Source organism: Pleurodeles waltl, chromosome 5 (genome assembly GCF_031143425.1).
Source record: "Pleurodeles waltl isolate 20211129_DDA chromosome 5, aPleWal1.hap1.20221129, whole genome shotgun sequence".
NCBI lineage: Eukaryota > Metazoa > Chordata > Amphibia > Caudata > Salamandridae > Pleurodeles > Pleurodeles waltl.
In genome coordinates this window covers 1,799,950,642-1,799,965,993 of record NC_090444.1, presented here as the reverse complement: position 1 = coordinate 1,799,965,993, position 15,352 = coordinate 1,799,950,642, and the positions used below count along the sequence as shown (strand labels likewise).

General features: G+C 47.3%; 1 protein-coding gene across 2 annotated transcripts in view; it reads left to right on the top strand.

The window, feature by feature from the left end:
• Positions 1-15,352, top strand: part of LOC138296807 (exportin-5-like) — a 1,394,731-nt gene that overhangs the window by 215,983 nt on the left and 1,163,396 nt on the right. For both annotated transcript variants that reach the window (XM_069236253.1, XM_069236252.1), the window contains exon 8: positions 9,728-9,810. In XM_069236253.1, the coding sequence (XP_069092354.1) occupies positions 9,728-9,810 (83 nt within the window). The remainder of the gene's footprint in view (positions 1-9,727; positions 9,811-15,352) is intronic.

The following is a 15,352-nucleotide window of genomic DNA, read 5'->3' as shown; positions in this document are numbered from 1 at the left end:
ACCTTTTACTAGGGACTTATAGTGGTAGCTAAAGGTGTATGCAATGACCTCTACAATGTTTTAGGGAAAGAACACTGGCACTAGGAAACTGGTTAGCAGGATTCCAGTGCACTCCAGTCCAAGTTGCATTCAGAAACCAGGCAAAAAGTGGGGGTACTGCAGCAAGGTGCCAGTTTCCCACAGCAGGCATGTGGCCCGGTGGATACTGCGTGTGTATGTACTGTGTGGGTGAAACAAGGAAAAACAGTAAAACAAACTCCCCAGCGACCCCCACCCTAAGCTTCAGTCCCAGAATGATCTTTCTCTCAAACTCCCTCATGGAACCAAAGAAGATAGAGCGTGAAGAGGCTGTGCTCCCAAAACCCACATTGTACAAGGCTACAGGATATGGTTGTGATGACTAAGCATATGTAACTCAAAAGGCAGCAGCTGATTGCATGTTCTTGTAGTTACAGCCTTGACTTCAGACATTGGAATGGGGGGCCCAGCCACAAAAGTCTTAGCTTGGGCTCAGAACCTGGATTCCATTGGATCCAGAGGCTGGTGAGGTGCAGAGCCCTCACCAGGGGCTGCTAGTTTCCTAGCCAGTGTCACTGCGGTGATCACTCTTGCAATCTGAGGATCCCAGCCTTCCTGTGGCATTCTCCCACCTTCGCCTCAAGCAGTGTCGTCCCACCTTCCATTGCGGGCTGCATCAGCGCCAGATCTGTTTGGCTGCGAGACATCCAACCCCCACACTGGGGATGATGCATGATACCTAGTTGCGTTCCTTGGCTTTTTGCCAGGCCATATTCCAGGTAGTCAAAGAAGAATACGTTGGTTTCATAGAGGACCTTTAGCTTGGCTGGAAACATAAGCATATATGAGAGCGTCGTCACTCAGAGCTTTTTGTTTAACTTAGTCAAATGGCCTTTGTTGCTTCTGGACCAGGTGAGTGTAGTCTGGAAAGATGAGGATACCGGTAGCTTCAAATGGTATAGGTTATTTAGATCTCTCTTCCTTAAGGGACTGCATCTCTATCTTCACTGTTGAGGAATTTGGCCATGATGGCAGAGATGGACACAAAGCCAAGATTTTATCCAGTCTTGCAGGACTTTTTCAGGCATCGACCACTTTCAGCCCTTTTGAAAGGGGAATGAAGCAAAGAATGATTCTGCAAGCATGATTTCCTGCGTCCTCTGTGTAGGAAAATAGCATCTTACTGACATGGTTACCTCCACTTTCTTGCTTGGTGTCAGTGGGTTTAGACTGCAGTGCACTTGGATCCTGCTAATTAGGACCCCAGTGTCTGTGCTCTCTCTCTCTCTTCTAAACTTGGTTGGTGGTAAACTTTACACCCCACAATTGGCATACTGGTGCACCCTTGTAAGACCCTAGTATATGGTACTTGGGTACCAAAGATATTGGTACACCAGGGGAGCATGTATTGTGCCGCCAATGGGAGCCAATGCAAACTGTGTCTGCAGGCCTGCTGTTGCAGCCTGTATGAAATGGTGCATGCACCTATCAGTGGCGATATAAGGCTTGCCTTATAACATGGTGATTGCACTTAGACACTCTAAGTCACCCCCCTGATAGGACCTTCAGCCCAAGGGCAGGGTGCAGGTCCCTAAGTGAGGGTACCCCTGCATGAGCAGAGTACCCCTACAAACCCCAGACTCCATTCCCTGTGCTATGTAAATGTTCCCCTTAGAGGTAAGATAGTGGCATAAAGAGATAATTCTAATGCTCTATTTTGTGGTAGTGTGGTCGAGCAATAGGCTTATCAGAGGAGTAGTGTTAAGCATTTGTTGTACACACACAGGCAATAAATGAGGAACACACACTCAGAGACAATTCCAGGCCAATAGGTTTTTGTATAGAAAAATATGTTTTCTTAGTTTATTTTAAGAACCACAGGTTCAAGATTTACAAATGAACGGTATTTCAGGTAGGTACTTTAGGAACTTTGAATTAGAAAAATAGCGTTCGATGGCATCTGTCGCTGTAGATACACATGTTCTGCATAGCTCGCCATCTGGTGTTGGGTCGGAGTGTTACAAGTTGTTTTTCTTCGAAGAAGTCTTTCGAGTCACGGGACCGAGTGACTCCTCCTTCTGTCTCCATTGCGCATGGGCGTCGACTCCATCTTCGATTGTTTTCTTTCCGCCATCGGGTTCGGACGTGTTCCTGTCTCTCCGAGTTTCGGAACGGAAAGTTAGTTAATATCGGAAGATTTTCGTCGGTATTGTTGCGTTCGGGATCGGCGTAGTTAGAGTCAACACCGCATCGAAGATCGACGCGCTCCGGTGCCCTTCGGGGTAGTTTTCGATCCCCCGTCGGGGCCTGGTCGGCCCGACCGCGTGTCGAACAACGTCGATGGAACGGACCCCGTTCCGTTTTTGTCCCAAATGCCACAACAAATACCCGTATACAGACCAACATTTGGTCTGTAACCTGTGCCTGTCGCCTGAGCACAGTGAAGAGACTTGCGAGGCCTGTCGTGCGTTCCGGTCCCGAAAGACACTCCGTGACCGTCGAGCCAGGAGACTTCAGATGGCGTCCACGCCGACAGCGCACCGAGAGTTCGAGGAACAAGAGGAAGAAGAAACCTTTTCGATCCACGAATCGGACTCCGAGGAATTTGACGATCAAAGAACCGTGAGTAAGACGTCGAAAACAACACAGAAGAAAAGTGACAAGGCCCAGGGGACGCCACTGCCACCAGGCCATGGCTCCACCCATAAATTCGGTGACCGACCATCGGCACCGAAAAAGGCCAAAACAGTGCCGAGATCGTCCGACTCCGGTCGAGACACCGGCACGCAGCCTTCTCGGGATCGAGAAAGTGCTGGAGAAAAGCAACGACACCGAGATAGCGGTGTAGAAGCGGCTCGACGCCGAGACAACGGCACCGACGAAGATCGACGCCGAGAGGTTTCGACGCCAAAAAAGAAAAAAGCCACCTCTGAGCCGAAAAGAGATACAGGCAGGGTTTCGGTGCCGAAACAACCCGTAACCGACCCAGGTCCAGGCTCTTATACAGAGGAACAATCACTGTCCTCTCAGATGCGAAAGCATAGGTTTGAGGAAGAGCTGCAATCCACCGAAGTGGACCATACGCAAAAACGTATTTTCATACAGCAGGGAACGGGAAGAATAAGCACCCTTCCCCCTATTAGGAGAAAAAGGAGACTGGAGTTTCAAACAGACCAGGCGCCACAAACAAAAATTGTGAAAAAGGTGACTCCGCCACCCTCTCCTCCACCTGTAATTAACGTCTCACCAGCGCAAACTCCGTCACATTCCCCGGCTCACACCACCATGAGCCAAGGTGACCAGGATCAAGACGCTTGGGACTTATATGACGCCCCGGTGTCGGACAACAGTCCGGAGGCATATCCAACAAAGCCCTCACCACCAGAAGACAGCTCAGCATACTCTCAAGTGGTGGCTAGAGCAGCACAATTCCACAACGTAAACCTCCACTCAGAACAAGTCGAGGATGACTTTTTATTCAACACCCTCTCCTCCACCCACAGCTCCTACCAAAGCCTGCCTATGCTGCCAGGTATGCTTCGGCACGCAAAGGAAATATTCAAGGAGCCGGTCAAAAGTAGGGCAATAACGCCAAGGGTGGAAAAGAAGTATAAGGCACCTCCTACGGACCCTGTTTTCATCACCACACAGCTGCCACCAGATTCCGTCGTAGTAGGAGCAGCTCGGAAAAGAGCCAACTCCCACACATCTGGGGATGCACCACCCCCAGATAAAGAGAGCCGCAAGTTCGATGCAGCTGGGAAAAGAGTTGCAGTACAAGCTGCAAACCAGTGGTGCATCGCTAACTCTCAAGCACTACTTGCGCGCTATGACAGAGCCCATTGGGATGAGATGCAACACCTCATCGAGCATCTTCCCAAGGAACTACAAAAGAGGGCAAAGCAGGTGGTTGAGGAAGGGCAGAACATATCAAATAACCAGATACGTTCTTCTATGGACGCAGCAGACACAGCTGCAAGAACAATTAATACATCTGTGACCATTAGAAGGCACGCATGGCTAAGAACGTCTGGGTTCAAACCAGAGATACAGCAGGCAGTGCTCAATATGCCATTCAACGAAAAACAACTGTTCGGACCAGAAGTGGAAACGGCAATCGAAAAACTTAAAAAAGACACTGACACTGCTAAAGCCATGGGCGCACTCTACTCCCCGCAGAGCAGAGGAACCTACAGCACCTTCCGAAAGACACCCTTTAGAGGGGGGTTTTGGGGTCAGGCCACACAAGCCAGCACCTCGCAGGCAACACCGTCCAGCTACCAGGGACAGTACAGGGGAGGCTTTCGGGCCAATACAGAGGAGGGCAATTCCCTAGGAATAGAGGAAAATTTCAAAGCCCAAAAACCCCTACAACCAAGCAGTGACTCAGATGTCACTCACCCCCTCCACACAACACCAGTGGGGGAAAGAATAGGTCATTATTACAAAGCATGGGAGGAAATAACTACAGACACTTGGGTCTTAGCAATTATCCAACATGGTTATTGCATAGAATTCCTACGATTCCCTCCAAACATACCACCAAAAGCACAGAATTTATCAAAACAACATTCCGAACTCCTGGAAATAGAAGTTCAAGCACTATTGCAAAAGAATGCAATCGAATTAGTACCAAACACACAAACAAACACAGGAGTCTATTCACTGTACTTCTTAATACCAAAAAAGGACAAAACACTGAGACCAATCCTAGACCTCAGAATACTAAACACCTACATCAAATCAGACCACTTTCACATGGTCACGCTACAAGAAGTGTTACCATTGCTAAAACTACAAGACTACATGACAACCTTAGACCTCAAAGACGCGTATTTCCATATACCAATACATCCGTCGCACAGGAAATACCTACGGTTCGTATTCAAAGGAATACATTACCAATTCAAAGTATTGCCTTTTGGTTTAACAACCGCACCAAGAGTCTTTACAAAATGTCTAGCAGTAGTGGCTGCACACATCAGAAGGCAGCAAATACATGTATTCCCGTATCTAGACGACTGGCTAATCAAAACCAATTCACTAACAAAGTGCTTACAACACACAAATCAAATCATACAAACCCTTTACAAACTAGGGTTCACCGTCAACTTTGCAAAATCCAACATTTTGCCTTGCAAAGTACAACAATACCTGGGAGCCATAATAGACACAACAAAAGGAGTAGCCACTCCAAGTCCACAAAGAATTCAAAATTTCAACAAGATCATACAACGCATGTATCCAACACAAACAATACAAGCAAAGATGATATTACAACTCCTAGGCATGATGTCTTCATGCATAGCCATTGTCCCGAACGCAAGACTACACATGAGGCCCTTACAACAGTGCCTAGCATCACAATGGTCACAAGCACAGGGTCACCTTCTAGATCTGGTGTTAATAGACCGCCAAACTTACCTCTCGCTTCTATGGTGGAACAGTATAAATTTAAACAAAGGGCGGCCATTCCAAGACCCAGTGCCACAATGCGTAATAACAGATGCTTCCATGACAGGGTGGGGAGCACACCTCGATCAACACAGCATACAAGGACAATGGAACGTACATCAAACAAAACTGCATATAAATCACCTAGAAATGCTAGCAGTTTTTCAAGCATTAAGGGCTTTCCAACCAATTATAACTCACAAATACATTCTTGTCAAAACAGACAACATGACAACAATGTATTATCTAAACAAACAGGGGGGGGCACACTCAACGCAGTTGAGCCTTCTAGCACAGAAGATATGGCGATGGGCAATTCACAACCACATTCGCCTAATAGCGCAGTTTATTCCAGGGATCCAGAATCAACTTGCAGACAATCTCTCTCGAGATCACCAACAGGTCCACGAATGGGAAATTCACCCTCAAATTCTAAACACTTACTTCAGACTCTGGGGAACACCTCAAATAGACTTGTTTGCAACAAGAGAGAACGCAAAATGCCAAAACTTCGCATCCAGATACCCACACAGGCAGTCCCAAGGCAATGCCCTATGGATGAACTGGTCAGGGATATTTGCCTACGCTTCTCCTCCTCTCCTTCCTTATCTGGTAAACAAATTGAGTCAAAACAAACTCAAACTCATTTTAATAGCACCAACTTGGGCAAGGCAACCCTGGTACACAACACTGCTAGACCTATCAGTAGTACCCCACATCAAATTGCCCAACAGGCCGGATCTGTTAACACAACACAACCAACAGATCAGACATCCAGATCCAGCATCGCTGAATCTAGCAATCTGGCTCCTGAAATCCTAGAATTCGGACACTTACAACTTACCCAAGAATGTATGGACGTCATAAAGCAAGCCAGAAGGCCGTCCACTAGGCACTGCTATGCAAGTAAATGGAAGAGGTTTGTCTGCTACTGCCATCATAATCAGATCCAACCTTTACACGCAACTCCAAAGGACGTAGTGGGTTACTTGCTTCACTTACAAAAATCTAACCTAGCCTTCTCTTCCATTAAAATACACCTTGCGGCAATATCTACATACCTGCAGACTACCTATTCAACTTCCCTATATAGGATACCAGTCATTAAAGCATTCATGGAAGGCCTTAAATGAATTATACCACCAAGAACACCACCTGTTCCTTCATGGAACTTGAATGTTGTCTTAACAAGACTCATGGGTCCACCTTTTGAACCCATGCACTCTTGCGAAATACAGTTCCTAACCTGGAAGGTTGCATTTCTCATCGCCATTACATCTCTAAGAAGAGTAAGCGAAATTCAGGCGTTTACAATTCAAGAACCTTTTATACAACTACTCAAAAATAAAGTCGTCCTAAGGACTAATCCAAAATTTTTACCAAAGGTTGTTTCACCGTTCCACCTAAATCAAACAGTGGAACTACCAGTGTTCTTCCCACAGCCAGATTCCGTAGCTGAGAGGGCACTACATACATTAGATGTCAAAAGAGCATTAATGTACTACATTGACAGAACGAAAAACATCAGAAAGACTAAACAACTATTTATTGCATTCCAAAAACCTCATGCAGGAAACCCAATATCAAAACAAGGTATAGCCAGATGGATAGTTAAATGCATCCAAATCTGCTACCTTAAAGCAAAACGACAACTGCCCATTACACCAAGGGCACACTCAACCAGAAAAAAAGGTGCTACCATGGCCTTTCTAGGAAACATCCCAATGCAAGAAATATGTAAGGCAGCCACATGGTCTACGCCACACACGTTCACCAAGCACTACTGTGTAGACGTGTTATCCGCAGAGCAAGCCACAGTAGGTCAAGCCGTGTTAAGAACATTATTTCAAACCACTTCCATTCCTACAGGCTGAGCCACCGCTTTTGGGGAGATAACTGCTTACTAGTCTATGCAGAACATGTGTATCTACAGCGACAGATTCCATCGAACTGAAAATGTCACTTACCCAGTGTACATCTGTTCGTGGCATCAGTCGCTGGAGATTCACATGTGCCCACCCACCTCCCCGGGAGCCTGTAGCAGTTTGGAAGTTAGCTTCAACTTTGTACATTTGTATATATATTATTTTAACCTTAAATAGGTACATACTTAGTCACTCCATTGCATGGGCACTATTACTACAACACAACTCCTACCTCACCCTCTGCGGGGAAAACAATCGAAGATGGAGTCGACGCCCATGCGCAATGGAGACAGAAGGAGGAGTCACTCGGTCCCGTGACTCGAAAGACTTCTTCGAAGAAAAACAACTTGTAACACTCCGACCCAACACCAGATGGCGAGCTATACAGAACATGTGAATCTCCAGCGACTGATGCCACGAACAGATGTACACTGGGTAAGTGACATTTTCAATATACAGTTTTCACATAAATGACATATAGCTATTTTAAAATAAGACGGTGCAATTTTCAACAGTTCCTGGGGGAGGTAAGTGTTTGTTAGTTTTTGCAGGTAAGTAAACCACCTACGGGGTTCAAGTTTGGGTCCAAGGTAGCCCACCGTTGGTGGTTCAGGGCAACCCCAAAGTTACCACACCAGCAGCTCAGGGCTGGTCAGGTGCAGAGGTCAAAGTGGTGCCCAAAACGCATAGGCATCAATGGTAAAGGGGGTGCCCCGGTTCCAGTCTGCCAGCAGGTAAGTACCCGCGTCTTCGGAGGGCAGACCAGGGGGGTTTTGTAGGGCACCAGGGGGGACACAAGTCCACACAGAAAGTACACCCTCAGCGGCACGGGGCGGCCGGGTGCAGTGTGCAAACAAGCTTTGGGTTCACAATAGAAATCAATGGGAGACCAAGGGGTCTCTTCAGCAATGCAGGCAAGGGGGGGGGGGGCTCCTCAGGGTAGCCACCACCTGGGCAAGGGAGAGGGCCACCTGGGGGTCGCTCCTGCACTGGAGGCCGGATCCTTCAGGTCCTGGGGGCTGCGGATGCAGTGCCTTTACCAGGTGTCGGGTCTTTGAAGCAGACAGTCGCTGTCAGGGGGAGCCTCGGGATTCCTTCTGCAGGCGTCGCTGTGGGGGCTCAGGGGGGTCAACTCTGTCTACTCACGGGCTCGTAGTCGCCGGGGAGTCCTCCCTGTGGTGTTGGTTCTCCACAAGTCGAGCCGGGGGCATCGGGTGCAGAGTGCAAAGTCTCACGCTTCCGGCGAGAAACGTGTGTTGTTGCAAAGTTGCTTCTTTGTTGCAAAGTTGCAGTCTTTGTGGAACAGAGCTGCTGTCCTCAGGAGTTCTTGGTCCTTCTAGATGCAGGGTAGTCCTCTGAGGCTTCAGAGGTTACTGGACCCTGGGAACGCGTCGCTGGAGCAGTGTCTTTAGAAGTGGGGAGACAGGCCGATAGAGCTGGGGCCAAAGCAGTTGGTGTCTCCGTCTTCTCCGCAGCTTTTCAGTTCAGCAGTCCTCTTCTTAGGTTGCAGGAATCTGAGTTCCTAGGTTCTGGGGAGCCCCTAAATACTGAATTTAGGGGTTTGTTTAGGTCTGGGGGTTAGTAGCCAATGGCTACTAGCTCTGAGGGTGGCTGAAACTTGCTTTCATGAACATAATCCTTGCTTTTTAACTGGCGCTCTGTTCAAGCAGGCCATGTCTAAAAGCATCTTATATTAGGCCCTAGAGTAGGACTGAAGATGTTTGGATGGAAGAATAAGTACAATCTGCTCTCCATAGTTATTCCTGATTAAGTCATTCAGCCCTCTGTCTATCTCCTATGCTCAGTTGCAGCCATAAAAGGCTCCTGTGGGAACAGAACTGACCTAACACGGGCTGGGGGGGTAGCCTAGATCTGTTATTCATTGAGCTTCGCTCCTGGCCGCCGTCCTCAATGCCATCCAAAAGCAGATGTTCAAGTTGTATGGTTCAGTTACTGAGAACAAAGGAGTTCGTACTTTAAGTTACTAAAGTTTTCAACTTTTTTCTGACCATGATCAGGTGACTTAGGGAAGCAGACATTTGCCGGAGATAGGTCTTAAGACCATAATACACATTGGCTATATTGTTTTAGTAGTTTTTGCCACACTGCTTGTTTGTATTTGATTGAAAAATTTAAAATCCTCACTCAGATTCTGTGATTACCAAGATCCACTTACCTCAATGTTCCTTTGCGATTGTGGATATGTTTTTTATACCAAAGATGCTAAGCATTGTTTGCCATAACCTGAGCATGAATGCGCTTTCACTTGTTTATACAATGCAGTTTGTATGTGAAAATGTGTGACCATGTCTTTCTTTGCTTATGTCCAGTTTGCTAATTTCACTACCTCCGGCAAGCCTCTCCTTGCCTTGTTCGAAGAGTCTTCCACACCATACATCTTCTTTTCTGCACAGTGAGTACCCTTTTCTAGAGGTTTCCTTCTTGTAGCATGTACCTATAATGTTTATTAGTGGGAACTTTGTGTGAATGGCCCGTGTAGACCGTTCTACTGTATGAAGATTGCAGAAGGAAACCCTCCAGAGGACCGTTGTAATAAAAGCCGATCTCATTGACAGACCTCTCCTGAGACACTGCACTGAGTGTTTTGCTGACCCTGGCACCTTCTTGATTGCTGCTGTTTGGAAGGGATAAGGAGCGAGCTAGTTGGACATAGGATTTAGCAGTTTAAATGCAGATTAATGTGCTGGTTGAAGGATGTCACAATTAGATTGATTCTTCATCTATCTGGTGAAAGGCATTGTTCTTGAAAGTGGCGTGATCAAGCTGTATAACTCCTTGTTATCACTCTGGGTGTTTGAGTTGTCTGCTTAACTCATTCTAGTTAGTTCTAGAAAAGCTTCAATGCTTCTTCCTTTGCAATAAGAGAACCTGTGTTCATGTCTCCAAGCCGTGTGTGTACAGCACAAGTAAATGGAAACTCATTATGTTTGTTGGGACAAGAAATTAAAGCTGATTTTGTGGGGGGGGGGGAGGGCATTAATTTATTAAGGCAGCATTGTCTTGGTTGTTTTTAACAGTCATTTCAGTTTCAGGATGTGGAATGAGGATTATACTGTGTGTTTCAAACTGTTTTACACGTACAAAAATGTTTCCAGATCAGACATGGAGGCATTCATGAGTGGGAAAAACGGAGGTCGGCTCCAATCTTGCACCGGTTTCTGAATTGAAATTGGTCACAAACACAGTTTACCTCCTATTTTACACTCAGTGGGACTCCGAATTAGCCCACAAATTGGCAGGATGCTCTTTGCCACTCTTGGGCCTGTTTCTCATGAGTGGATACTGTCCAGCAAAAATCGTATTGGTCCGTGTAGTACTTATAACTTCATCTTAGGAGTTATTTTTTTTGGTATTGTGCTTGGTAAGAGGCAAATATGCTACGAACATATGGTTAAGCATCAAAACAAATAGTTTAACCATTAAATTGTTGTAGAGATGTTCCGCATCATGTTTGAAATGCCAAATGCTAGAAATCACTGCTTACTAGCGAAATGGCACATCAGGTTTGCATAGAAACCCTTTCTTTTAAAAAATCAAGAAGCAAAAAAAAGTTGTGTGGTGGGGAAAACAGCCATATGAAAGATGTTTTCTAGCTGACTTCTAGTAAATTCAGGAAGAGTAATCTCCCTTGTTCTCCCAGTGCTCTGGCTTGGAAATGTAGTTTGTATATAAAAACAGGCAGTAGTGCATAGTGATTCCATGCACACCCTGTGCACCCACAACCTCACAACTTACTCTCAAGCAAAAACGACCGATCCAAGTTATGGGAAGCTACACCAGTTTGCTGAAGTGGTTAGTATACAATTCTCCCACCACTATTTAATTTATGCCCATTGCAGTACAGCACCCTTATGTGGGAAAATAAACTCATTGTGGAGTGCCTGCCGTTGGTCATGTATTAGGAGGTCTGTAGGCAAAAAACACAGAGCATGCCAGAATGGAGGAAATAGAGGCCTAATGATATTTGCACGCTTTATGGACTTTGATGACAGCTATATGACTGATTGTCACTCAGGATCAAGTAATTTTTTCATGACAAAACATTATACTTGCCTTCCATAGACGTAATCATGCAAACTTGCAAGATGAGTGATCATTGCAAAAGTCTTCAATACCATCACTAGAGCACTTTCGAAGCAGTGTTATTAGGAATATTTTCAGTCCATACAAGCTTATGAATGTTGACAGCCTGTCAAGGAGAAAACAGGCTACTTCATTTAAAAAGCAGACATTTTACTTCAAACTTGAAATTGGCTGCTGAAAAGAGCCCTTAAATGAGTATACAAAACAGGGATGGATTGAATGCTTGAAATAATCTCAGTTAATGCTAATCGCTCAGTCCACATTGCAACCCATCATTATTTTGCACACTACGCCACCTCAAGTTGGACCCAGCTATATGCAAATCAGTCTTGACCCTCCTCCAAAAGGAAGAGCCCAGCTCAATCTACCAAGCAAGATCCTCCCTGAACTACAACACATGCAACCCAGGACCGGTTTCGCCCTAGTTATGGGCTTAATCACAGGGACAACAGATCTGTTGCCTTATGGCTGTGTGGTGCATTTTCTAGGAAACTAGACATATAGCCTTTGATATATACATGATTGATAGCTCCATACCACCTACTTGCAGCGCAAGGTAATTTTATGAAGTCTCAGTTCCTTCTTTCTGCTAAACTGGAAAAACATTCTTGCCTTTACAGACTATACTGATCCAATATTGTATTTGACTACTCTGGTAGGGGCATAGTCTCATTCCCTTTGCCACTTTTCAGGTCTGCTAGAAGTAGGCAAAACATCTCTAGGTGTACTGTTGGACTGAACAGAGCAGTTTCTAATTCCCCTTATCTACTGCACACCCAGAAACTCAAGATTTCAACAACTCTTTGATTCTTCCCGATCTTATAGATTTCCTACTACGGCAGGTGGGTATGCACTGCCTCTTCATATTTCACTGCCATTTCCTGGTTCCTATAAAGAATATTTGTAGACAGTTGAGTATTTCAAAAGAGAACATTGCTGTCATTTACATCTTCAAGCAAACGTCTACTGGGGAAGGATAAAACAACAAATGGCTTGATTTCTTCCACTGACCCTTGGAAAGGGACTTGTAGCCACTAAGGGGGTCATTCTGACCCTGGCGGTCCAAGACCGCCAGAGCCACGAATGACGGAAGCACCGCCAACAGGCTGGCGGTGCTTCCTAGCCCATTCTGACCGCAGCGGTAAAGCCGCGGTCAGAAAACCGGGTCCGGCGGTTTCCTGCCGGTTTTCCCCCGGCTGGGCGAATCCGCCAGGGCAGCGCTGCAAGCAGCGCTGCCCTGGGGATTCTGACCCCCTTCCCGCCAGCCTGTTTCTGACGGTTTTTACCGCCAGGAAGAGGCTGGCGGGAACGGGGGCCCCTGCACTGCCCATGCCACTGACATGGGCAATGCAGGGGCCCCCTAACAGGGCCCTAGCCAGCTTTTCACTGTCTGCCTAGCAAACAGTGAAAAGCGCGACGGGTGCAACTGCACCCGTCGCACGCCCGCAACACCGCCAGCTTCATTCGGAGTCGGCTTCTGTGTTGCAGGCCTCCTTCCCGCTGGGCGGGCGCGCGCTAACACGGTTAGCGCCCGCCGGCCCAGCGGGAAGGTTGGAATGCCGGCAGCGGTCTTCTGACCGCGTAGCGGCAAAATGGCGGTTCCCGCCAGGCGGGCGGCAACCGCCGCCCGCCTGAGTCGGAATGACCCCCTAAGTCTCTCTAAATAATAGTCTGTACTTCATCACTACTTGGCTGAGACAAACATTCCCAATAATTGTCCTCACTGTTATGGTATATCTAAACATGAGATTCTACATTTTCACTGAGAGAGACAGAGAAACATGATTTTGAAAGAACCTTAATTTACAACCCCAATTAGAGGTCCTTATCATTCATGATATTTGGCCTTGATCATTGCCCATTTCATGGACTAAGTTTTTCATGAAAGTCAGCCTCCCTCAAACTGCCTTGAATTGTTTACCACAAATGCAACGTGCTCCTTCAAGCTGTCCTAATCTGGCATGGAGCACGGTTTTAGATTGAACGAACATTACATAATGTGGATTTAGGCAGTCATTTTGAAACCTTGCTGCTAAAATCTTAAACTACCCTCAGGGCTCCTTGTTGTGTCCCACATATGACCCCACTGGTTGATCTTATTCATGAGCTAGCTCTCATATGATGTCTTATGCTAATGACAATCATATTGTCATCTCCTTTGCTGACAAAACTATTACTTCTGTTGTTAATTGTAATGCCTGCCTGCCTGCCTGCTGGGAGTGGCCTCCCAGATGAAAAACACTTCTGTTGGAAGTTGGCTCTGTATGTACTATTTCAAAGTAAGAAATAGCATGCACAGAGTCAAAGGGTTCCCCTTAGAGGTAAGATAGTGGCAAAAAGAGATAATTCTAATGCTCTATTTTGTGTTCACTTAGGAACTTAAGGAACTTTGAATTAGCAAAATAGCATATACAGTTTTCACATAAATGACATATAGCTGTTTTAAAACTAGCCACTTAGTGCAATTTTCAACAGTTCCTGGGGGAGGTAAGTGTTTGTTAGTTTTGCAGGTAAGTAAACCACCTACAGGGTTCAAAGTTGGGTCCAAGGTAGCCCACCGTTGGGGGTTCAGAGCAACCCCAAATTTACCACACCAGCAGCTCAGGGCCGGTCAGGTGCAGAGGTCAAAGTGGTGCCCAAAACGCATAGGCTTCAATGGAGAAGGGGGTGCCCCGGTTCCAGTATGCCAGCAGGTAAGTACCCGCGTCTTCGGAGGGCAGACCAGGGGGGTTTTGTAGGGCACCGGGGGGGACACAAGTCAGCACAAAAAGTACACCCTCAGCGGCACGGGGGCGGCCGGGTGCAGTGTGCAAACAGGCGTTGGGTTTGCAATGTAGTTCAATGGGAGACCTAGGGGTCTCTTCAGCGATGCAGGCAAGGGGCGGGGGGGGGGGGGCTCCTCGGGGTAGACACCACCTGGGCAAGGGAGAGGGCCACCTGGGCGGTCGCTCCTGCACTGGAGGTCGGATCCTTCAGGTCCTGGGGGCTGCGGGTGCAGTGTCCTTACCAGGCGTCTGGTCTTTGAAGCAGGCAGTCGTGGTCAGGGGGAGCTTCTGGATTCCCTCTGCAGGCGTCGCTGTGGGGGCTCAGGGGGGTCAACTCTGGCTACTCACGGGCTCGCAGTCGCCGGGTAGTCCTCCCTGTAGCGTTGGTTCTCCACAAGTCGAGCCGAGGGCGTCGGGTGCAGAGTGCAAAGTCTCACGCTTCCGGCGGGAAACGTGTTCTCTTTCAAAGTTGCTTCTTTGTTGCAAAGATGCTTCTTTCTTGGAGCAGAGCTGCTGTCCTCAGGAGTTCTTGGTCCTTTTAGATGCAGGGTAGTCCTCTGAGGCTTCAGAGGTTGCTGGACCCTGTGGAATGTGTCGCTGGAGAAGTTTTTTTTGAAGTGGGGAGACAGGCCGGTAGAGCTGGGGCCAAAGCAGTTGGTGTCTCAGTCTTCTCTGCAGGTTTTTCAGCTCAGCAGTCCTTCTTCGTCTTAGGTTGCAGGAATCTAATTACCTAGGTTCTGGGAGCCCCTAATTACTCAATTTACAGGTGTGTTTAGGTCTGGGGGGGTTAGTCGCCAGCGGCTACTAGCTCTGAGGGTGGCTACACCCTCTTTGTGCCTCCTCCCTGAGGGGAGGGGGAGACATCCCTAATCCTATTGGGGGAATTCTCCGTCTGCAAGATGGAGGATTTCTAAAAGTCAGAGTCATCTCAGCTCAGGACACCTTAGGGGCTGTCCTGACTGGCCAGTGACTCCTCCTTGTTTTTCTCATTATCGCCTCTGGCCTTGCTGCCAAAAGTGGGGCCGTGGCCGGAGGGGGCGGGCAACTCCACTAGCCTGAGTTCCCGGGGGTGCTGTAACAAAGGGG